This window comes from Tribolium madens, unplaced genomic scaffold (genome assembly GCF_015345945.1).
Source record: "Tribolium madens isolate multiple individuals breed KSU strain unplaced genomic scaffold, Tmad_KSU_1.1 Scaffold_96;HRSCAF=242;Tcas5.2_LG5, whole genome shotgun sequence".
NCBI classification, from domain to species: domain Eukaryota; kingdom Metazoa; phylum Arthropoda; class Insecta; order Coleoptera; family Tenebrionidae; genus Tribolium; species Tribolium madens.
In genome coordinates, this window is record NW_025401068.1 from 7215889 (window position 1) to 7240642 (window position 24754).

Sequence of the window (24754 nt, forward strand, 5' to 3'; positions counted from 1 at the left end):
TACAATGTTGGTATTTCCAGTATTTCTAGAAACTTTACTGCCGTATCAATTTTAGATTGGTATTCTTGATATTAAGTCGATAAGTGTAGTAATTTCCACGATTTTCAAGCAAATTTAAAGAAAACAGACCAACAGTGACGCTCCAAAATGAGTGGTGATGATAATCAGACTGAGCAATTTGATTCTCTTTTTCTGTCAATAGCGCAACACCATCCTCAAGGCGCTTCTCAGGTGAGCCCTGAATTTGTTTATCCTAACCTGAAAATCATGACACAAAACTTCAGTTATTGGACACTTTCGTGAGTTTTCTAAGCCGCAAGACAGATTTTTTCACCGGGGGTGAAGAAGGAGCATGGGAAAAGGTAAACCTGATCAAAACCTGGCGCAATTTGTATGAAAATGAGGTTTCTTCTTTCAGTTAGTAATGAGCACATTTAGAAAATACGAAAAGGTTTGTCGTAAGAAACAAGAGTCTGAATTAAAAGAGCGCCGAGAACGCGAAGCCGCTAAAAAGAAAAAACAAGAAGAGGAGAAAGTAAAACCGGCTGAAATTACCGAATTGACTGATGCTGAGGCTGAAAAGTTGCAAGCTGAATTAGACGCTAAGAAAAATGCGGTCAGTAATGGGGCCTCAGCGCCCGTGCCTGAGAAAATTGAGGATGACGAGGATGCCTCAGAGATAGGAAAATTAAAACCAAATAGCGGTAATGGATGTGATTTAGAAAAGTACAGATGGACTCAAACTCTCCAAGACGTTGAGGTATGTGGTTTGAGTGGTTATGTTGATGTAGAAAAGTGTCATAATAAGAATTTCGATTTTGTAGGAAATGATTTATTTATATAATTTAATTAAAAATCAATTTACAAGTTTTTCAAGGAGGTTCAGTACCTGCCTTAAAATTGTTCATAAATACTATACAATGCTGTAATGATTGCTTTTACATATCACAGTAACATCAAAACGAATACTTATGGATAGCTTATGATTTAAAACAACCACGATTTTGGTCCAGTTGCTAATTCTAATTAAATAGTAAATTAAATAACTAACTACGTTAATAAGTAAGCATGACATTTCAGTGCTTCTTCGTCAATTTTTAGCCTCTAGGCGAGAAATGTCTATGCTTGTCTTAATCCTAGTACCGTTGTCTTTTCGCTCTCACTGAAACAATAAAAAAATCAATTCCAATTGGTTGCGACAGGACAAAAGACTGTCAATTAGCGACTTGATTTTGAAATAACTCACTTTCTAAAAGAAATATCGCCGCCATGATCCCTATGGTAAACAAAGCGGACATCGTCAAAACTAGAATCGTCAATTGGTGTTTTCGACAGAAACTTCTTTGCCTGACCACAGGTTTCGTGTTCATATTGACTACGGTAAAATGCATCGAACTTGCTACTGAAACAGCATCTGGATCTGGTTTCTTCAAATCATTAACGGGTAGTGCTATATGATCTTTGTTGTTTGTTTGTTCGAGGTAATACTGAATGTTTTGTTGTCTGGTGTTTTTATCGGCGTTTTCATTTTGAATTTGGGCTAAATTAGCTGCTGTCAGTAGTAACGAACCGGACCTTGCACTCTAAAAATTTAATTAACATATATTTTTTTAATTCTCTTAATGTTTATACCTGTGTGCTATTATTGCTCGATGTCGAACCCTGCGAACTCTTTGAGCTTCTAGCTAGTGTGGGCCTGGGGATGTGCCAGCTCTTGTTGAGCTCTGCCGGAGTCTGTAAATATGAATTTTAATTGTAATTAAAGTAAGTGGTTGTTATTTAATATCGAAGGTCGCATATTTATTGTTAATTCATCGCATTATGCAAGACTTTAAGCAGGTGTCAAATCGGAATCGATCCGGCATTTATCGGTTGCCAAGGCATGAGCTACCACCGAGGCCCAAGGCCTGTCACATTGCATTCACGTAAAAAACAATTACCGGTAATCCGAGTCTCGACATTCTCTTTATACGGATTCAAAAAAATTTGTGAAAATTGTGACTAGTGGTAGCGAGTTAATTTATGTTAATTCAGATTTCGGCCTCGTTTTTTATTAATCAATGGACGATTTCCTTATTAGGACGCATGTTTTTTTCATTGAACGCCGAACGTGACGCTCATTTTTATAGATCATGTTTGTATGACATTTTGTAATAATTGGCTTTGTTGATAAAAATACACATTCTGACATTTTATTGTTTGATATCGGCGTTCGGTAGCATTGAATTTAATCACTTGCTTATTGAAAGGTAGGAAGATTGACATCCAAGTAATCAGTGAAACACGCTAATACATTTTTATCTCGGTCACGGCCGCCGTTTGTAGTCTAATTTTTCATTAGTGGCCTTTTATTTTCTCGGTATTCTTCCGAAGATTTTCAAGCGACAATGACTGTAACCTCTCTCCTGGAATTCGGCGATGTTTTTATTTACGTCTTCTCACAATCGAACCGTCCTTGCTTAAAACCATTAATATTTGTTTTGACACATTCCGGATTCTACTCATTGCAGTGAATTCCACCGGTGACGACATTGGTGGATTTTCTTGTTGCATCATAGATAATCACTTAATCCAAACATTGACGCGTGCTTAATGCTTTTTAGTGGCCGGAAGAATATTGGAACGTTCTTGGTTACAACAGTAAATTATGTACTGGCCGGAGACTCCGGGTGAAACAATTAGAAGATAAATTGAAAAGTTCCAAGTGAAGGTTTAGTGACCTAAACGATATTTTATAGTTTCATGCAAATTGCAAACGATTAATGAGTGCGGTATTAATCAACATCAATTAAGAACCGTGTTCAAAGGCAACCTCCATATGCACATCTTAGTAGACAATCTAATTGCTGTAGCGATATTTTAATTTATTGTACCACAATTTATTCAGTGGTTTGTGTGAACAGGTCACGAAACGGCTACTAATTATCACCAACTATCTCACAATTTATAATCATCCTTTCTCCTGGATTTGGTGAAATTATTAGACCGAATATTTTGGCTATGAATTAATTCGAGTGATATTTTTTCTACTTTTTTTCCACTTCCTCATTTGCTTATATAAACATGTGAGTGAAAATTTCCGGGGAGTTGCACGCCGTTGTGAATCTTCGATTTTTTATTTAACAATCTTCATTAAAAGTTATAATTTTAATCGTGTTTTCGGGTCAATGCCAGTCTGTTTACCTTATTTTAAATAATGGGAAAACAAGAGGATGCGTGTTTACACAACAAACTTCTTATTTATTTTAATCGGTCGTGTTCATCGTTGCGTTAATTCGAATGAATATTGATTTTAAGGGGTAACATTTTTTTTTTCACTAGGAAGTAACTTTCACGAGTTGCAAGTTGTAATTATTTTTTTTTCTTTATTAATTATCCGTTGTGATTTAATGTGATTAAGGAACTGAGTCAAGGTTTTGGGTAGGGTTTCAACGTCAGTCTTTTTCAAGCAGAGACCCTTTAAATCATGAATACACCAAGTTTTCTCTTAATTAAAACTTTAATTGCAACAGCACGAAATACGAGTGCATTAATCACATCCTTTGCAATTGAATGTTGCAAAATCGGGTTAATTGCCGAAGTGTGAAAATGATCGCTGCATTTTTATTGCGTGGGAGGTGCGTGTCTGCATTTTGCCTTCGTCGGGATCAATGTCAATGTGTGAAATTTATGAATTATTTGCAAAATTTATTGCTTTATCAATTATTAAACAGTGTATAATTATATTAAAATCAACTCAGAATTTAATGATTAGTATTAATTAGTAATTAAAATTAAGTTATCTACTTTGCTTTTTTTAATCACACTAAAATTTGAATGTAATTAAATTTTTTGTATAAAAAATTTGTGTACGATTGCTGATAAAAATATTTTTTCGCTTCTTATCACGATGTAAAAAAGTTAAACTCACGTTATCTGATTCAAAACCTTTGTTGTCCATGGTTTTGAATGTAAATCAAATAATCACCCACAAACCACACCACTCTCAGAACTCTCAATCTTGACTGTCAGCGCGTACCGTGCTTACTGTTTCAGCATCCTCCGGAGCGATTTCTTAAATAAGTCTAGTAATGTCCGCTATTTCGCCCGGACCGGCGTGCGGCACGCGCTCCGGTGCCAGACTCCGGATCTAATAAATACCTAGTAATGACCTGATTCTTAATTTGGAAAAACAATTTTCGAGAATATGACCAAAACTGACCTCCGATTGATCGTTTCGGGTGATTTACACTTAGAACACGTCCTTTGAATATTTAAATAAACAACTTTTCGAATGCTGAGTTATGATATTGGTGCTTCCGAAATGGATTAATTCCGGAAATTAGACAAATTTGATATCGAGGTAATAATAAAAATATCTATTTTCAAAGTGTCAGAAATTTTAATTAATTATTATTATTTAGTAAATAAGTGGTAGCACCATTGCGGAAGTAAAATGTGTTAATTTGTTTTTAAAACATCTAATTTATGACGTGCGTGCTAATTTATTTATTTGTTATATTTTTCTAGAGTAAGTAAGTAAAAAAATCAATTCCTTATTGCTTCTGATGGGTCTAATTAAATTTAATAAAGAAATACTCATCTTGAATGTCCATGAAAGCTAATCACGGATGATCGTTAATGTTTTGTTTTTTGCTAATTACACATTCAATACATATCCTTGTAATGTATACTTTTTTTTAAATTGTTGAAAAGTAATCAGTCACTGGACAAAATTTTGTTAAATCACAATTATTCAAAGTGTTGCCATTGAGTCTCGTGATCGGCATACCGACTTTTATTGTACCGGAATATTGAATATTCAATCTTATTAAATAAATTCATTGATTTAAATTGTTCGAATTGTGCGAGTCGCGAAGTCATTAATTTTAAAACTTGTCGAATCGGATGGATTCCATTGAAATTCTTCACTACCGGTTAATTAGCGATTATGTAACACGTGCAGGTGTGTCTTTTATCTGTCTATAATTAGATAAATCAATCATCTTATTAATTAATAAACGCAATTTTCGTTGGCTCTTTTGTTTGAAATATATGGGTTAAAAACGAGGGCTTAGATTGCACAAAACGGGTCGCCCATGCACTTATAAATTTCTCCTACACGTTGTGTGCTAAATACGCTCGAGATTTGAGATTACTTCTCGTCTCGGTTTAAACTCGTTCCAATAATAATTTGTTAATTGTACCCGATTAAATTCCGATTTAATCACAGCCGATCCGAGGTCACAACCACATTCTATTTTGTGGAAGAATGAGTTTTTTTGAAAATTACGATTCTCGGTAACGAGTAGTAAGAGTAATATTAAGATTGGCCATTTAACGAAGATCCTGGTCGGTGGGTTTAAAAATAAAATGATAATCTAAGTGAAGTAAAGATGGTGCTGAAATGTTTATGTACTGCGATTTTAATGTGACATTTATATTCCTGAAAGATTTTTCAGTATGATTTTTTACGAATGAGTTGAATTTGTCAGGTGTTTGTTTACTTTATTAGAATAAGATAACAACTTATTCCTAAATGATCGTTGCTGGTATACATTTAAAAAAAATACATAGTAAATGCCTTGAGCTGATATTGTGAAGATTTATAAACGAGGTAGCCCCCATACAAATTATGGAAAAGGTAAATCTGAAACTGTCATTGCTCTCGGCTAGGAAGTAATGGATAGACCCTTTTACTAAATTATTTCATACAAATGACATTGTTATTAATTATAGGTTTAACATGAGAAATGTGTTTTGTCTCTTGTTTTGATTATCATATTTTATTGAAATACTTTGTCAATATTGTCAATAAAAAATATTGTTTCGAAAACTTTTTCTAATATACTCGTATGGATGTGATACCTACCATTTCATGTTTTTATTTTTTGTACTTGTAGTTAATACACATAAGAGTAGTTTTTGATGGTTCTAGGGAATTTTGTACAGTTCGTAGCAATAACATAATGTTAAAATTTAGTATTGGTTTCATTTATTTAGATTGTTATTAATTTATTTAATTTACATTGAGAAATGCAGACGACTATACTACTATTATGAAATGACTGTTTAATTGTTTTAAGATTAACTTTTTTGAATTTAGAAAAAATGACAATGAAGTTTTTATGAGACGTTACATTTATGGGGGGGAACAAAAACAAATTTTTATGTTACTGAACTTTATTGAAAGCTCGAAATATTGCGAACGCAAAATAACTGCTTTTTGTGTACTCGTATACTTATAGGTGAGAAATTTTCTTATTTTTTACATTGTTGAATGTTTTTGTTTTCTAAAATTGTTAAAAATTATGAATTTGATTAAATTGAGTATTAACATGATTTACTATTATATTTAAAATTGTTTATATCGAATTATGAAATTCGTATAACCCTTTTTCCGTTTTTTTTAACCAAATTTTAGATACATTTTGACCTTATTTTAAGAAATTTTTACAATAGTAATTTTGGAAATAGCTGTTAAATCAGTTTCAACTATCTAGTTCTCTTCATTTCATCAAAGAAAGATTTTTTCAAATAACTAACTAATTATGTAGTTGTTTCGCAAAGCTCAACCACAGTTAATTCTTAATTAAATTATTTTTATAAATATTGTGAAGGAAACAATTAGTTGTGTTTTCCTGTCACGTTATATAATAAAAGTGATGCTTGCTATAATGCACCAGTGAGTCATATCTTAACATCTCCATTATCAAGTGTTGTTAATTGCTGTCATTGGTTTTTTCTCTCGTAAAAAATGGAAACATTGTTATGACTATAAAATGACCAGGAAATATTTACGAAATTGCACTTGTAACCAATACAGGGAGGGTGTCGGGTTTTAGCCACGCCCCTAGGTCCTTCTTGTCTTTCTTCACAGAAACAATTCTTTGTGAGTCACATTAAATGTCACTCAGTCGTCACTTGAGCAGTTTATACTTTTTTTCTCGCTTCGATTATAACAACAAAGGACCGCATGTGCCTTTTGATTCCTGCTACTGAAAGCGAATTTTTGCAGACGTTTTAGTGTTAAAAATTACGAAACCCGGTAGGTAAGTTAGCGATATTAGTATGTCGTGAGTCATTTGCCTTGAAAATTTTTACCTACTTATTAACAGAAAACTGGTATATTTCGAAGCGAGCTTTTTCCGAAAGGCGCCTCCTTGACCGACCAGGAGACGATTTAGTCGTTGCCGAATCGAAAAAAATCCCAGTGAATGTGTTTCGATTTGGTTGCATTGAGGCGGAACGGTGTTACAATAATATTATCTCTTGATTCATCACCAGGAAAGCGTCCTTGGAAATGCATCGATGTTGGTTTTTATTAAATGAATGTGACGAGTTGCGCGAAGTCGACACAAGTCACGTCGGACGTGCACTCCATTCGAACGATTTGTGTAATAAATCGTTCATGAAACGGATGCAAAAAATTGCGAAACGGTTGCAGGGCCGGCTTTAAACCCTCTTGATTAATTATCCTTATTGAGTCTGCGATTGCGATCAATCAGTCCTTGGTCAATTTTGACATTCCTTTCCTGGATTTATCACTGCACACATGCACATACGCAAACAAATTAATCTAATTGGTACTTTTATTACAATCAATCATTTTGTGCTTCGCCTTGGCTAATTATCGGTTCTATATCGGGCAAGAGATGTGGAGCGATTTAATCTGGCCATCGTCGAGATGCTTGAATTAAAATTGATATTATGTTTCGGCAAGATTTCATCCAGTTGCGATTGCAAGTTGTCGACCTGGGGTTTAATTTAGTGCGAAATGCTTCGAGAAAGATGGGTTTTTATCAGGGCAGAAGGTATGTAATGTGTATAGGTATACGTATGTGTATTTCTGCATTTTTTTTAAATTGTTTTAATTGGCGTAATGACTCGCTTAATGTATTTATGGTAATGAAAACAACCGTGAAATTAATTTGACTACGCTGAAGCAAATGAAATAATGAATATGCTGTAAAGCAATAATTTTAACAAAATGATAATCGGATTAGAGAAATAAACTAGGTGTACTGTCTTTTTCGCGGGATTATAGCTGAGTTTATGTGACTGTTGAGGGGCTATAATGTTAGATTTTTCTAATAGTAATAGGATCGTTAGAGGTGTCTAATTACATCCTGTATGCATTTACATGTAACTGAACAATTCTATTAATTATTCAGTATCTTGCTTATTTTCTTTATGAATAGTTTAATTTAAATTATTTTTAAACTTTTGGATCTTACATGTGAATGTTATTTATTTTGAAGAAAGTTGTTTTATTTGTTTTATTTTTCTAATTTTATAATTATTTAAATATGTGTATTTTTTATTTTTGTAGTTAAAAAAATTAATTTACCTGTAGGTATATTCGTCATAATCCCGAGAATTTTTTCAACGCTGATATAATAAATCTTAGCTTAACTTGTTCTTACCAGGAAAATTTATCATCTTCATATTTTAATGCCTCTTTTTTCAAATGTTAATTAAGAGAAAATTCTAAATTAGATGCGGTGACATTTTTTTCTTATTTTTTTACGTATCACTGTCTGGAATTAAAGTCATGACATTTACCACCACTTTGTTTCATTATACTTTACAATGACGTTCCTGATTCAAAAATACAGAACATTGTTACCCTTGTACCAAACAACAGAAGCAAGATCCTCAAAAATGGTAGTGAATCGATAATTTATCGCCAGCTGCGAAGTTAATTTTTATGTTTTTCAATTTACATGATTGGCATCAAGGTAAATCATAACAAAGCTCGCGTCTAAATATTTACTGTTGCTTTACCAAAACCAGAAACTTAACATTGTCATCGAATCATAAAGTTACGACCCAGGAAATAAATTTTTCAGTTTTCATAAAAATTATTCAAGAATGTCGCATTTCGCGCATTAGAATTTACAGTTTCAGGAATTCAAAATAACCCGTATCGTGACTTTTGACCACTTCTATGACATGATCAATAGGATAATTTGTTAATGACGTCATTATCGCTGAAATCGTGTCTTAAATTGTGTTTTAATACTATGTGATTTGACACACGTACTGTTATAACCGTTTAAGGTCAAGTACAGATAAAATTCGAAAGGGTGGTATTGACAGGTAGAGATCTAGATCTGATTTCAGTAAATTTAAGGATGCTAATACCCAGTGAGCCTTGAGGCTCAATAAGAAAGCCATTTCAAAATGTAAATAAACAAGTGTAATTGGTGCTGATTGCTGTGATTTGAGGTTTTTTCGAGAGCGTCAAGAGCGAATAGCAGGAGGCACTAGAGAAAAAAATCGGTAGCCTTACAAGAGACCCAATGAATATTCTAATATTCAATACCATCAATGCATAATATAAATAATATCGAGAAGCGTGTTCCGTTTAACTCAACAGTCACGGTTACGACAATATTTACATGAAAATTATTTTTTCAATCTGTTTCAACTAGACCCAGATCGTTATCTTATTTTTTGAGGCCATACATCGATACAATGAAAGTTTACGCCCTTGAGACGCAAACGGGACTAATAAGACGAACGTTTTGATCTTTAGGAGACGTCTTCTTAATTCGCATTCCGCTACTCGATTTACGTAACAAGTGCATGTTTTCTCGATTGTCACTTGAGTGACCTAACTTAAGGATATAGAACAGGATGTGACAAGTGCAGAAATAAAAAATGCGTAAGGTGTGTAAAATGGGTGCATTTAAAAATTTAAATTAAATGAAGCGCAAGTAGTCATGATTTAATGTTAATCAGCTAATTACAAAAAAGTTCATGACACCAATGGAAGACCTCGTGCTATGTGAACCGTACAAATTAATTTGTTTTATACATACGATGACTATAATGAGCAAATATACTAATTCATTTTGTGTGAAATTTCAGAATGACTGTTACTTTCCATCGTATTAATTAGTCACATTTTAAATATTTCAGATGCGTGAATGCAAGTCTTTTAAAATGACTGATTTAGGCCTCAAACAAGTGCTGTAGAATAGCAATAATATAGCATCGCAGACGCAAACAGAGAATGTAGTAATTTACTAATCTTATTCTAATATTTATTGTTGTGATTTAACTCATTCGCATATTTTCCAAAAATAGCCGCAATTTCTATTTTCGCCTAAAGAGTGTTAACACAACCTTAAACACGTAAAGATAATCAGATGTTGCGATCCTATTACGTAACTCAGTGTCACGGTTAGCTATCGATGAGTTTAAATATTTTCCCAACAAATAGTTCATATTTGCATGTCGATACGAAAATATGCGGAAGCAGACATGCGAAAAATACAATCGGCCTTGAAAATTCGAAATTGTTGCCAATCTATCAAACTTGACTATGGTATGTCATGAAGCTATCCGAGGCAGAAAAAATGATTGTTTTGCTTTATTTATCAAATGAGGTTTCCTCATACCCGCGACGTTTTCAAGTACGAAGAAAGGGGATTTTCGTTTGAACCAGATAAAATATGTGTAAAAAATCGAAAGGACTTCGTGTGCTTTTAAATGTTGTGGAAGTTTCCGAGTGTTTGTATCGGCTTCATTGATGCTCAAATTGGTCTAATCAAGGTTTCCTATTGTATCTTACGACAAAGAACATTGTCGGTATTGTTTGCCGTTCAATTAGCATATGTCGACTTGCGCTGACAATTAGCATCAAATTTTTACCATTTTCTACAACTTTTGCATAGACCTTCATGTTCTCGAGATGAAAAAAGATTCAGCATTTGAACTAACGTGACGATAGTCGTTTTCGAAATACTTCTGCATTTATAATACTTCTGAAAAAATTTCTTAAGCTTCGACCTTAGCTTTGTTGCAGTGGAAGTTTCAAGGAGTTGGAAAAATTAGAATTCGCTCGAGTTTTCAGGCAATGACCCTCAACTTGAGCGCAGGGTCGGACTCTACGTCATTAATAATTTAATTATAGCGATAGCGGAGATGACTATCGCTGAAAGTTTTTCTGAAATTTTGTTCCGGTAGTCGCATGACATTGACCGGAAACGTGCCGAAATTGGAAATGAGTTCGGCTTAAGAATCACGATTCGTTACAATAACTGACCCTTCCTAAGTCCGGGTCGCGTACACAGGATCCAATTTAAAAATAATTTCGAGAGCAAGAACCTGACCTCGTCCAATTTTTTTCAGCAGGATTTCAGTGCGGGAAGGCAAAGGATTATATAAGTCGCATGACAGTAATTGGTAGTAATGTATTATTAACTTTTTTACTCAAGTTTGCTTTAACTAATAATAGGAAAAGTGCAAATTGCGCGCAATGTAACTGTAAATGTGGGTATTAAATGCAAACAGGTCGTTAATACCGCACTGATGCCATTCCCTTACAAGGAAATAAAGAATTTGTTATTTTACCGCTTTGGATTTGTCCCGTGTGGATTTACACAACATTTTGATTGAATCATTCGTTAGTGAAATGGACAGTTTTATGAAAATTCATTTAGATGTCTTGTTAATATTTTAATTATTAATGTTGATGACTTGTAATGTCCCGAAGTCCAGTTATTTAACGGTTTTTGATTTTCGAAATTTATGTAATGCAGCTCCTAATTTATTCAAATCCGGCTTTTGTCAGGTGGTAAAACTGTCAAAAAACTTTTATCGCACTGGGAATTTCATGGCTATTAGAAGGAATTCCCTTTGGCTAAAATTACACCGCCCATGGTTTTGACATGTTTAAACGGTGCAAACCTCCAATTAAAATGATAAATTAATAAAATCGGTAGTGATATATTGTTATTGTTTAGGAAAATCATTAATCAATAATTATACAATTTGATCGGTTATCGTGTGTTACAATTATGAGTTTGGATACGTCTTAAGGCTCTTCATCGTAGAAGATAACGGTAAATCCTGAACTGCAGTTGTATGTTTAATTTTTTTGTGTTATACAACATTGCAATTCGTCATTTTTAATCGATTTTCTATGCGTCAGCCGGCTATCACTGTTGCACTCATCGGTCTTCATATCTCCTTCAACGACAGCAAATTTGAAAGGCCGATAGATACGACCCGGGTACCTACTGGTAATAAAGTAATAAATTTTAGAATAGGGCCTCATCGCAGGGTGTAACCCACAAACATGATCGTTTTATTGCGTTAGTTCCAAGCAAAGATATGCATCTGCACCCCTCAAGAAGAGAATTGTTAGTTCATTTCAAAACTTCAATTTTTTAATTATTCATCTATTTAAAAATAAATTTAAAAAGTGATAGGTTTAATATAAAGGCACTAAGTCCAATACGTAATCCTAAAAAAAAACTTGATATTTATATTAATTTCACTGAGGACGGTTTGTGCTTAGGAATTATGTGTATTACAAAAAGTTAAAAAAATAAAAACATTTTGAGAGACAAAAATACTTCACAAAGTACTAATTTTTTGACAATTACTTATTATCATTTATTACTGTCGATTTGTGACTTGTACTCTCCAATCTAGTGATCGGAAAGCAGGGCACTCTCCGATTTAGCGATCGGAAAGCAGGGTACTCTCCGATCTAGCGACCGGAAAGCAGGAATCTTGTAGGGCTGAATTATTTATTTATTTATTTAGCACTTATCACAGTAACAAATGGAATAAAAAACACTATCGTTACAAGTTACAAGCGGCTGTACTTTACATAGAGCAACTATTTTTTAAACACATTTCAGCATAAGCTGGTAAATAGTGATTGTAATAAAATTGTTTGATTAAAAATTATCTGAATTTCTTCAGAAGTTTTATTAATTACTTTCAAAACATCTTTGCACAACACAACCATAATCACCATCCGCTTCTTCAGTAAATTTTCTTTTGTTTACTAGATTGTTGTCATTATTTTTATTTAATTTTCGTTTTAAATTATTTGCTTTTATTTTTTGTTGTGCATTTACATATTTAGTAGTATAATATCCCGGACTTTTTTGATTTACAGCCTTTTTCAAACAATGTAAATATTTACCTTTAGAATTATATGAAATCAAAGTAGCATTCCCCCGCATTTGGTACTTCAAATTTAAATTTATTTAGAAACAGCCAAATAGGAAAATAAGCCTCTTCTCTACCTACATACCTTCAAGCAATAAACAGTATTTTGTTATGAAGACAATAAGTACTACTTTTGTAAACTTCTTCATATCAGTAACTACCCCTAACGGATAAAAAAACTCATAGCAGGTATCCAGTAGGAAAAAAGGGCTTCAAGTTATTCCTAACATTTCTGTATAATAATTACACTTAATTTTTGGTGAAAAATAGAATTATCTGGTGTAAATACATTGTCTTATTAAATTTATTCATCTTTTACATCAATTCTTAAAATGACCTAATTTTACAGCTTGTACTTTTAGTTGTTTCCTTATAGATGCGAAACATCCCTTGTAAGGTCATAAATCAGATAAAACCGGTGATGGGGGTCTGCTTAGGGTAAGCTCAGTTTGTTGTGAAAAAGAACTAGGGTTGAGAGAGACAAGACGATTTTCACACTACGAAAGTTAATAATATTTTCCACAAGAGATTTTACAGTTATTAAGTATCCGAATGATTTCATTTTTTTTTTCCTAAGGTCTTTGGTACATGTAGGAAGGACATTGTTAGTTTCCATATAAATACTATAATTTTATTATAAAAAATAAGTTAAAAAATATATAAAAAATAAGAATTTAAATTAGCTACATAACAATATCCCTAGAAATATCTAAAATGGTTTCATCAAAAAAATAAAAACCAAAAAATTCCTTATAATAGCCGAGAAAAACCTTTTCGAAAAATGCATTGAAATTCCCTATCTTGGCAAACGATAAGTTAAGCCTTAATTCATACCTTACACACAATATGAGATTATTAAACGTATATATTATGGGTAATTATTCAAATAAATGAGGCAACAGTGTTACAATTTTATGTTTTCGAGAGCTGAAAATCTCCAGCTTCTGTCTTTGCTTGGATATGAATTTGTTAACATAAATTTAGACGATGTTTCAGCTTCATTAATGTTATGCAACGATTTGTTGCTTTTCAGATATTTGCAAAATTTATTTTGGTAAAGTATTTTATAAACCAAGTAGTTACTTGAATTAGTTAATTCAAAATTCTACACACACTGGGTTTTCTTGAAAAATTGTAACCAAGAAAAGGGTGAAAACAAAAATTCAACTTTCCTCGATGATTTCGTGGCATTTTTAGGGAATTTTTAGAATTTTTATGTATCGGTATTAGCTTTAAGCTTTCAGGCTAATTTTTTGTATTGAAACTAAAAAGATCTATCCGCTCCAAAAACATTTTCCAGGATTTTTTTAATGTAAGGTTTTCGAGGATCTTAACAATTTTTTTGGGAATTTCAAAGGTTTTTGGGAATATTTAGCAGTCCTGGAAAAATATTAACGAAATTGTTTCTAATCAAGGGTTAAATGGTATATTTAAGGATTCACATAAGGTTTCGCAAGGTCTTTTCATACTATTATATCAGAGCAGGATCGTTCTATAGCGAAATTAATTCTTTAAATAGTTTGAGAGAATTTAAGTGAGGCTTCTAAGAATTTCGAAGATATATGTAAATTTATTTTATTCAAAAAAATCATTCTACTATGAACAGATATTGAAGCTTTTTATTTTCGAATCCTCTGTATTAGCGTTGTGGTCATCGGTAATAAAAATGCTTGCCAAATACCTTCAAGTTACGCTTCAAATTTCACAAAAGAATCTGTAAAGTGAATCGATTACCTTTAAAAGCATTCAAACAGTTGATTGCCTTTATTAGGTGTCATTAAGAGATAGGTGATGATCTTGACTACATTAAGAATAAATGAATATTTAAAATAATTTTAAGAATGACCACATTCGAGTTATTCCAATTAAAATTCTTTAATCTTTTCTCGAAGTGAGTACTCCTGTATGTCAGCGATTTCACAATCGTTATCCACAATAAATTCCTTTTAATTTTCCGGTAAAGTAACCTCATTTGAATTTATCACTGATCAGATAAACCTACAATGAATGTCTCGAGGAAGAAGGCATAAGTGCCTATACCGATCGTCTCGGATTCAATTAAGTCGCTGACGCAAACCCAAACTGATTTACTTCCACATTAATTGCAATATGACGGAGCGGAGTAAAAAATCGCTAAAATTGATGTTGTGGTCAATTGAATTTATACAAATCGATTTAAGTACACGTTCAGCCTTCGACCGATGAATAATTACACTAAACGCGTCACTGAGAGTAAATAAATCATGGGTTCTTTCAGACTTAGGCAAAGACAGTGGCCACACTTTCGCTCCTGATATGAATTTTTCCGATGATAAGACGAGGTTGAGCAAGAGGCAAAAACGGTGCCGATTGTTGATTTATTAGGAAACGAAGTCAAGGGTCTGCAGTTGTGTAAAATCGGTTTTTGTGTCGTGACATGCAATTACAATACATTTTTTCCAATTTTATGTTTAGTTTAATCGAAATATAAATTAAACACTCTTCAAGGATCTGAAAATTTCTTGCGAAAGGCAAAAGGAATGATTTTTTTCCGGGTTGAAGGTTGGTGCATCTTTTGCAATGAACAATAAATCGCCGTTATTGAATGTCCTGAGAGGTTCTCAACGCCAGGAGCGAATCATTATCTGCAGATGGTAAAGTGACTGACATTTCCTTGGTTAATTAAACTACTTAATGGGCGATAATTCGTCCTTCGCAATTAAATATCTAGCCTAACGTTCACGTCGATTACGGGTTAAAAAGTCTCACCTTGCCCTTGCTGAGTCTTTATAAATAGCTCTTCGGTCGATGGTGCCAATAAAATATTGAAAAATTTGAAGAATTTTATCTAAGTAATTGGTTTTACTATTGTCGTGACGTCATGTCCGAAAATAACTCGAGGAATGGAAAGAGATTTCAATGATGGGTCGAGTATTGAAATCACCAATTAAAAGAGGAATTATGACTATAAATCTCACACTAAACCGAAAATGTTAATTAATTCCAGGATAATTGTTCGCTTTGAAGTTTTAATTACTCGAGATTGTAATAAATTATTGGGCGCCGACAATTAAAACTAGTTTAGGTGTACGAGATTTTTGTAATTGATTATTATCTTCTACCGAAATATTTGGTATCAAAAATACGAGAAATGCGTAACTTGGATGTCATTAAATATTAATAAAATATTTCACTGTCATGTTTGTTTTAATTTTGTCCATGAAAATTTAATTTTTCTCTCATAAGAGGTGAATTTTCCAGTTATTTCTGGCATTGGATGTGCTTATTTGGACAGATGCCTCGTTAAAAATTTCAACATAATAAATTTTGATTTTATGGAAAAAATGGCCACACGAATGCCGATATTTTATTTGATTTTATTTAAGTGATGTGTTTTTTTATGTTGAATTTTTTTTGTATTCTAATTTATTTTATAGTTCGCTTATATAACTGTTAAAAAATGAATTAGACATTACTCGAAAAATTTCAAAAAACGGTAATTAAGTTCAGCTCGAACTTGTTTGTAATTGTTTTTTCTGAGTATAATAATAATAATAATAAAACGATTGATGCATCATCAAAATACGATAATGTATATTAGTATTGTCATGCAAATCATTTCAGTGAGTGCTTCATGAAATATTATTTACAGAAGTTGAAAATTATACTCTCGGAATCCTTTATGTAATAATTCCTTTCAATTTTATTTACACGTGCCATTTTTTTAATATTAATTGTTCAAACCTGTGTAGGTGCAGCAAAAGCACAATTTGCATTCATTATTTTCACTAAAAGCAGTTTCTTTCTCACGTTACAATCGTTACATAGCGGGTGGTCTCCTTCAAAAAGTGAACAAAGCTGAATTATACACAATTTTTTAATAGTATGTACTTTGAAAAAAATTCACAAGTCGATTTTCAAAATTAAAACTGAAATAGGACTGACTCACCACCCGTTACATTTAATTTTCTACGTTATTTATTTTTTTAAATCTGTAAATGGTATTTTTTTCTGTTTAGATACACAAAAACCGTCAATAATTAAATTCTATCTTTATAAATGGAATTAAGTAAACAAAAGAGTTTTCAATGAATTTTGGTTTAAAATATTCGGAATTTTCTTTCGACAAATTTTTATTAATTTTTTCAATGTTAAAACTAAGATTTATTTCTATTACCCCTGCAGAAATTTTAATTGGCGCACGATATTCTAGTGTAATTCATAGTTTTTTTTTTTGTATAAATTTCATTCAAGGCTTAAGCCCACCGACACCTTGATTTTTATCGAGGTTTTATCGAAATTTCCTAAAATACCTATCTTATCTAAATTTTCTAGTTTATTTGAATAGTTTTTCCATACAGTAGTAAGTAGTTAAGGCCATTGTCGTGTAATAAATAAGACAAGTGTCCCATTGACATTTTTTCAATGAAATAAATTTGTAATTTAAATATTATTCGAGTGATTTTCAAGAGGTCACTTGTTTATTCATTATTCAAATAGATGTACGAATGTTTTTACCCGAACTTTCTTTTCAAATGGAATTATATAATATTTGTTGAATTTGCTAATTTTAAAAGAAAAGCGATCAGGGTTATAGTCACGCTAACTACTTGTTTCGGAGTGAATTTAATTAAGCCGGTTTGGATACGAGTGCGGCCTTGTTCTTTAATTAAAAAGAAAAAAGAACGGATTCGTCAACTTTGCCCAGAAATGCGTTAAAGGGAAAAGGTTTTTCTTAATTTGTGCAATTCCGGATGTTTATTTAATCATGTAATAATTGAAAACAAATTCAAGGTGCTCAAGCCTCTGCCTGTTGGAACATTGTTTCAATCTGGGGTGTGGTTTAATTTCAAAATGTAATAAATCCATAATTTAAAGTTTTAAAAGCGAATTTCTTGTCATATTATGTACGAAATAGCCTTCCTGGTACATTCTTGGCATAGGTCACGGCTGTCTTCAAATCGATCGTTTTGTAATCATCGTGTAATTTCTGCGACATATAACTTGTTATTACACGTGCCATGTGGTGATTTATAGTCGGCTAAATTGATTGACGATTACGAAATCGAGTTGTCGTGTTTTTATTAAATTCAACAACTTCGAAGATGACTCTCGCAGATGACATCTGGGGATTCCTTTCAATGAGTCATCTTTCGTACAGCGACCCTGTGGTTTATTGACGCACATCTAGATCAATTTGGATTTTGTCAACCTTGCCATATCCCGAAACAATTTCCTTTATTAGCTAACAGGCCAAAGTCGAGAAGAGGCAAATATCAATGTCGTGTTGGGTAATTGTCTTTTTCGTAATAAATCATCTGCAGTCCCTTTGAAGCCGAAATATGTACCCGGAGTCAAGGTCTTATCAATGTATTTCCTGTATTATTAGATGTGTCAACTGCGACTTAATACGTAGAAATCATGAGCTATTAGAAAATGAATAGCTAGAGTTTTGTTATTATTTTAACACGTATACGCCAACGTTCGATTTATTTCAGTACCGGATGTTGAAAAACCCAACTCCGGACAGCTAGTACCCGGATTTTCGCCGGTCTAAAAATAGCTCCAGACATCCCTAACAAAACGTTATGCAATACAGGAAGACATTTAAGTGAATGGGCGATTTGACCTTTGCCTAATTTCAGTTTTTTTAAACTAATTTCGGGATGTATATTGATCCACCGGCCTTGGTATTATTTCGTGGACGAAGTGCAGTTCCTCATATTCTTGGAATTACTCAAACAGTAGTGAAATATTTGCAAGATTTCGTAATGTTACCCTGCCCACACTTTATTTTTATTGTCTGTTAAAATTGAGATGAGTATATTACGACATAATTAAATTAACCTTCTAATAATAATTAGAGATCGGGAGATCTATCCGTAATTTTTTAAGTAGGAAGAGTTAACAACTTATTTTTTTTTCATGTGGGCAATGTTTGTTTTTCAGTTTTTGTAAATAAACAATTAGCGAATATTTTTTAGTGTTGTCATCAACAGGGTCATTGTTTGAAATGTTGAAATTTAGGAAATAAAATAAAAATGTTATCTATGTACGCGATCGTAAATTGCATAAAAATGACGTTTTGCAACTTTTGAAGAAGATCCTGCAGTTTAAAAACGGTTATAAAAATGTAAATCTTCGGTTTTAAACCGGTAGAATTCATTTTTTTTTTAGGTTGATTGTTTTATTGCAACATAATGTAAAATTGAAGAGCTCCATGTATAAAAGCTTACCGAAATAAAAAAATTGCACATTTTTATAAGTGTGAAAGGATCAGTGGAAATAAATTCAAACGCCTACCGAACGAACAATGGAAGATTTCTTAATGGTAAAACTTAATTACATAGGTGGGGTCGTATTAAATTTTTATTTATATTTATTCATTATTTTTAACATAATGACTTCATTAAAATAAAAAAGACTAGTCGCGAATATGTGCAGATCGACCCTTAACAGGGGCAGATATTTACATAAATAAATAAAATGAATATTTTAACTATTTGACCACAAATTGCAAAAGTCGATATTCTACAAATTGAATCACAAAAACTTGCAAAAAATGAATCTAAAATGAAAATGAAAATTTTGGTTATAAATTATTTATTTATTTAAATATGTAGGAGTATTAAATAGTTGAAAAGAAGTTACATATTTGGGGTATTAAATGGATTACTGTCTTCCAAGGCTTACAAAGTACTTTAAAAATAAAAGACTTCGTCTTATACCATCATTAATCAATTGAAAGAGTATTCGATTATATCCGCACGAAGAGTAGCCGTGGTGAATCTTTAATTAATTCGGATCTTGATCGAAATTGCACAGCGTGAAAAATCATGGCTTTCCGATGCACTTTGCATGATTCTAATTGCCTCCTTAACCTTTTTTAATCCTTTTTTTCGAAATAATAAAACAGATGACATACTTATTCTAATTATGTCTTTTCCGTTTCAAATTTAATCTTATCGTTCAGCCATCGTAATTTTATTTACGCCGACGTAAATTACCTCTAAACATTGCAAAACCGCTTACCTGATTTACGTCGTCACTCATTACAAAAAGCGTCAATATTTCACTCGGCGGCTCAAAACTATACTAAAACTTTAACACTTTTATGGTTAAGTAATTTTGACACACGTCTTCATTACGAAAACAGTCAGAGGGGTCGAATCCTTGTAATTTGTTTTATATGCTGGATGGATACTAATCGTGGCGCAATTTTTTTAGCATTGACATGGCATTGGCAGTGAGTCTTTTTCGAATTAAATCTCATTGTTTGTATTTCGGCAATAAATTTTCTTTTTGTGTTTTTAATTAAGATACATCGAGATTTAATACTTGCGATTACGGAGTGGTTGTGAATGTATGAAATGTTTACACTTTTGACCTCCCTCGAGGTATTGCTTTGCTGAATTTTTATCTGGATGTTGGTTGATATTACACAATTGTGGTTGCGAGAATATTTTATTGTTAGTCGGCAATTATTTAGCTTCGGATTAATTTTTTTGCAATATTTAAAACCCGTCAAAGAAGATTTCCTGTGACAAGACTTATTGGAGCAAATTACATTCGTAAGAAAATAAATCGGTTCACGCACTGCATACTTGCAATATTTTGAAAGTTTTTAATGAATTTTCGTAATAATAGGAACCGTCGTAACTTTTATATAATTTCCAAAATTATTTGTGGGCAAGTGAGGCTAATTATTTCAATTGGATTGAATCTATTTAAATAATTTAAGCCCCCGCGTACTCAACATAAGCCGCTTAAGAATTATTTCATATTAATCACAATTCTTTTAATTTCCTGCTTAACCGGAAGTGTCTAGTCAGTTAATAGTTTTTAATAAAACTGCGTTTAAACCGAAATAGTTTTTAATTAACCTTCAAGAAGTTTGAATAAAATTTGAGGTATTTGAATAAAAATTAGTACAAAAGGTTAAATTTTCATGTCGCAACAATGCATAAATGTGTATATTAAACTTCCCTCTAATAAATTAAAATAATTTGCGAAAAAATTCTCGCAAGATTATGCTCAAAGTGGAATTAAAATATAACCTTCTGAATGCGTTTAGACATAATGAATTTCAATATTATTCAATGAATCAGTTCTATAGTATAGTAGAGCTGTCATTCAACTCGAAGGTTGTGGATCAAAATAATTGGAGATCAATATTTTGTTAAATGGTAGTTGAAGTTAATGGAAAAGGTTGGATAAATTTGATCGAATTTTCAACTAAAATTCTGGATTTCTTAAAATTGAGGAAGTAATAAAAAATATAGTCTAGTTAGCCATGAAAAACGAGTTTCGGCTGTCACCACTTGTCATATTGACATCAGAGCGCTTGATATATTTGATCAAAAATCATTTTAGATATAACTTGAGTAGATAATGAAGTTGTAAAGACAACAAATAAAACGGCAGCCGGTTCACGATATTACAGTAATTTTTAGCACAATCGTGATAGAGCGATGCTTATAATGGCTCAACTTTTCATAAGAATCTCATTTGCACCCTTGAAGATTTTTCTTTCTGTGCTCTTGAGCTCCTTGTTTGCTGCAATTCGGCCGGAGTTGGTAATTACCAGTAATTAGAAAAATGCAATTAAGGGTCGCTTGTTCTCGATAAGGTGCAAGTATCAATTAGTAACCTTCCACGTCTATAAATTAACACTAGAATTAATTAATCGACCTCAGTGTTTTGAGGTGAACGTATGTCGATCGATCCGGGTGTTGAGAGGTCAGGAAAAATCGGTTATTGTTTGAGGATATGAACGTTTTTGAGATAAGACCAAATGCAGTTCTTGTGCACCTTTCGCAACACTCCCATGGAATTCATAGCAATTTAAGTCGTATCCCTTTTGCGCAACGACTGACGTAGTCGCGGTCTAATAATTGTTTGTAAAGGTCGCCCGGATAATTTCTTCAGTACCTGCCCGCCATCCAACACCCAACCCCGAGAGGTGAGACAAGGACGGCATCGGTCGGGGGTTCCGAACACCCAATGGAAGTTAATTTATCAAACGAGTATCGGAATTTTATTTCCAAGACTGAATTCATGAGATTATTTAAAAAAAAACTTTTTAGCGTCGTAGAGCTTTGTTTCGTGTTTTTTTTCAATAAAAGCACAACTTTAACTTAACTTTTTCGTAGTGATGGGACGGCCTTTTTAAGTGCAAACACAAATTTCTAATTGTTTGTTTTTTGCTTATTTATCCTAATTTTGCGTTTGGGACTTATTGTATTACATTCATAATCAACTCGTTTCTCATTTCGCTCACATTCCCCCAATTAACCTTTTCCTTTCTGGGTCCGGTCCGCGCCCCACCGCTGGGGGCACGCACATTGTTGACCATTGAAAAGGTTAGCGACACGGTGCATCTCCACTTTGATGTCGCCAACCTTGACCCAATCACGACATGCGTTGTTGAATTTAAAATGTATTCGCTTGTTGCAGGTGAGAATACCGCTCAATATCAATTTCCGAGCAAAACAGAAAGATCTGGTCGTGAATCTTACAAAGAAACATCTGACATGCGGAATTAAAGGACAACCACCGATTGTAGATGACGATTTCCCACACGAAATCAAATTGGAAGAATCTACGTGGGTGATTGAAGATGGAAACACGCTTTTGTTTAATTTGGAAAAGATAAATAAAATGAATTGGTGGTCAAAATTGGTTGTCTCCGATCCGGAAATCAGTACAAGAAAGATTAATCCGGAACCGTCTAAGTTGAGCGATTTGGATGGGGAGACAAGAGGGTTAGTCGAGAAGATGATGTATGATCAAAGACAGAAGGAACTGGGGCTGCCGACTAGTGACGAGCAGAAGAAACAAGACGTTATTAAAAAGTACGTGAAAATAATTTTTAGTGTTGATTATGCACTCGTATGTTAACCGGTGATTAATCCTAATATAACTTTTTTGCAGGTTTATGGAGCAGCACCCCGAAATGGATTTCTCCAAGTGTAAATTTAATTAGATAGTACTCACCATCTGTTTGTATTTTGTATTCATTCTTTTTGCGTATAATAAAATTTAACACCACGTATTAAAATTTTATTGAATTAAAAAAATAAATGCAACACGTAACAGCTAAAAACAAACAATTTTACCCTTTATTTTTGTTGGATAAAATGTATCACAAGGGATATAATCAATATTAGTAAGGCGACTCCCAAACCAATGTAATATAAGGATTTATTCTCAGCGGGTTTTTTCGTGACCACTTCTTCACTTTCTGATTCTATTCCTTCATTATAATACTCAGTCAAATCTAGAAAACAAACATTAATATGGTTGATCACAGCACTCGCTTCGTTCGTGCGTCAAAATATTTCTGATGCTTACCAGCTTGCCCTTCCACATCCATAACATCAGCCTCGTCATGGATCTTAATGTCAAGCATCTCTTCAAGCGAAATTTTCGCATCGTGGGGGCCTTCTCCAGGGAAAAGGTAATCAGAAATTGCGATATTACTATTGGGGAGTGAGATTAAAACACGACGCGGAGGTTCATGGACACTATTCATATCTGAAACATCGAAATTAGCCCCAAAGTCATTTACCAAATTATTTAACCTTCTCCGTGTTCCTCTTCAGTCAACGAATCCCAATGCATCTCTAATCGAGTTGACAGACTCCTCATTATGTCTTGTGTAACAGCAACAGCAGCCGCCTCAACCGAAATTTTCGGATTCAACCACAATTTCGTAACTACATGTCCGAAAATTCGAATTTGGTTGCCAGTTTCGCTGATTTCGAACGAATTTTGATCGCTGCCGTCCTAAACCCATGATTTATTTTTTTGGAAATTTGAGTGAGACAAAACCTTACACAGGGTTGTAAAATACACACTTGGAGGGGCTTCAAATGTTCCCCATGGCCACTCGATTTATTACTCCTTGGAATTTTCTTTTTACCGATACTTTCAATACTTTCCTCACCATCTTTCAATTCCCCATCAAACAAAAAAACCGACGACTTCAAATTTTTACTCATTCTATCCAAAATGATCTAAAAAGGGACACAATTACGCCAGACCCTTACCCCCGTAAAACTTACCCCCATGTGTTTTTTGAGTGGCCAATCACTCTCATTTTCGCCGATATGGTAAACCTGGTCCATTTGATATTTACACTGAATTTGAGCCCATTTAATCGGACTTGTCAAGAATTTAAAATCCGCAGGCTTAACACTCCCAATCCCCACCTCGAAACTCTTACCCGTGAACTGCTGACTCGTCGTGGAGTAGTGCAAGACAAGCTTTTCATTATTTGGTGGATTCCCAAAGAGATATTTCTGCGACTCTAGATGTTTGTGCACCCGGTTCAAAACAGACTTTATTTTGGGTGAAAATGGGCTCAAAACATCGTCGGGTGACACCACAAATACTCCCAACACATGCATGCCCCCCGGGAGCATGCGAGTAGCCTGACGAGCATGATCAGCCACCCATTCCTCATTCACGTCGTTTATGCTCTTGAGACGAGGGGGATTGTCTTTAGACTCATGGGGATGCACGGGGGGAGTCTTGGCAAAGTGTATCACGTAGTCTTTGCCGGAGACTGACTAATAAATTGGGGGGTTTGAACATATGGATTGAAAAGCGAGGTTAGATTACCTGGCCTAGAATTAATCCTATTGAATAATTATTTTGTTTGGCAACGTTGTGAAAGTATGAAGAGAGGCGGTCATCAACGACGGCACTGCGGACCATTATTACGAAATTTACAACAATTTAACAAAGTACAAAAATTAATTTGACACAACTGGCATTTGGTATTGTCAATTTTGACACAAATGGCACGTGTATT

At 33.4% G+C, this 24754-nt stretch overlaps 3 protein-coding genes across 3 annotated transcripts; 1 reads left to right on the forward strand and 2 right to left on the reverse strand.

Annotated features, from left to right (window-relative positions):
- The first annotated feature begins 62 nt into the window (after window positions 1–62).
- On the forward strand, window positions 63–22988 carry LOC123012961 (nuclear migration protein nudC). Its single transcript, XM_044411211.1, has 5 exons — window positions 63–231; window positions 285–362; window positions 419–760; window positions 22393–22790; window positions 22870–22988. The coding sequence occupies exons 1-5, from the start codon at window positions 148–150 to the stop codon at window positions 22919–22921; spliced, it is 954 nt and encodes a 317-aa protein (XP_044267146.1). The 5' UTR covers window positions 63–147; the 3' UTR covers window positions 22922–22988.
- On the reverse strand, window positions 817–4043 carry LOC123012962. The gene is made up of 4 exons (XM_044411212.1): window positions 3911–4043; window positions 1633–1734; window positions 1247–1583; window positions 817–1162 (listed from the first exon to the last, which is right to left on the reverse strand). Exons 1-4 carry the CDS (start codon window positions 3938–3940, stop codon window positions 1137–1139), a joined length of 495 nt encoding a protein of 164 aa, XP_044267147.1. The 5' UTR covers window positions 3941–4043; the 3' UTR covers window positions 817–1136.
- On the reverse strand, window positions 22985–24754 carry LOC123012960 (protein odr-4 homolog). Its single transcript, XM_044411209.1, has 6 exons — window positions 24562–24754; window positions 24003–24509; window positions 23775–23954; window positions 23520–23724; window positions 23290–23472; window positions 22985–23215 (listed from the first exon to the last, which is right to left on the reverse strand). The coding sequence occupies exons 1-6, from the start codon at window positions 24655–24657 to the stop codon at window positions 23058–23060; spliced, it is 1329 nt and encodes a 442-aa protein (XP_044267144.1). The 5' UTR covers window positions 24658–24754; the 3' UTR covers window positions 22985–23057.

What these genes read in the sequence shown, in the direction of transcription:
- LOC123012961 (XM_044411211.1), top strand. Translation starts at nt 148, where the DNA reads ATGAGTGGTGATGATAATCAGACTGAGCAATTTGATTCTCTTTTTCTG. An exon ending in ATCCTCAAGGCGCTTCTCAG is followed by an intron (nt 232 to 284) that starts GTGAGCCCTGAA and finishes ACAAAACTTCAG; the next exon opens with TTATTGGACACTTTCGTGAG. An exon ending in AAACTCTCCAAGACGTTGAG is followed by an intron (nt 761 to 22,392) that starts GTATGTGGTTTG and finishes CGCTTGTTGCAG; the next exon opens with GTGAGAATACCGCTCAATAT.
- LOC123012962 (XM_044411212.1), bottom strand. Translation starts at nt 3,940, where the DNA reads ATGGACAACAAAGGTTTTGAATCAGATAAC. An exon ending in CGAGCAATAATAGCACACAG is followed by an intron (nt 1,584 to 1,632) that starts GTATAAACATTA and finishes TTAAATTTTTAG; the next exon opens with AGTGCAAGGTCCGGTTCGTT. An exon ending in GGCGATATTTCTTTTAGAAA is followed by an intron (nt 1,163 to 1,246) that starts GTGAGTTATTTC and finishes TTATTGTTTCAG; the next exon opens with TGAGAGCGAAAAGACAACGG.
- LOC123012960 (XM_044411209.1), bottom strand. Translation starts at nt 24,657, where the DNA reads ATGGTCCGCAGTGCCGTCGTTGATGACCGCCTCTCTTCATACTTTCAC. An exon ending in TAGGATTAATTCTAGGCCAG is followed by an intron (nt 24,510 to 24,561) that starts GTAATCTAACCT and finishes CCAATTTATTAG; the next exon opens with TCAGTCTCCGGCAAAGACTA. An exon ending in TGAAGAGGAACACGGAGAAG is followed by an intron (nt 23,473 to 23,519) that starts GTTAAATAATTT and finishes TCGATGTTTCAG; the next exon opens with ATATGAATAGTGTCCATGAA.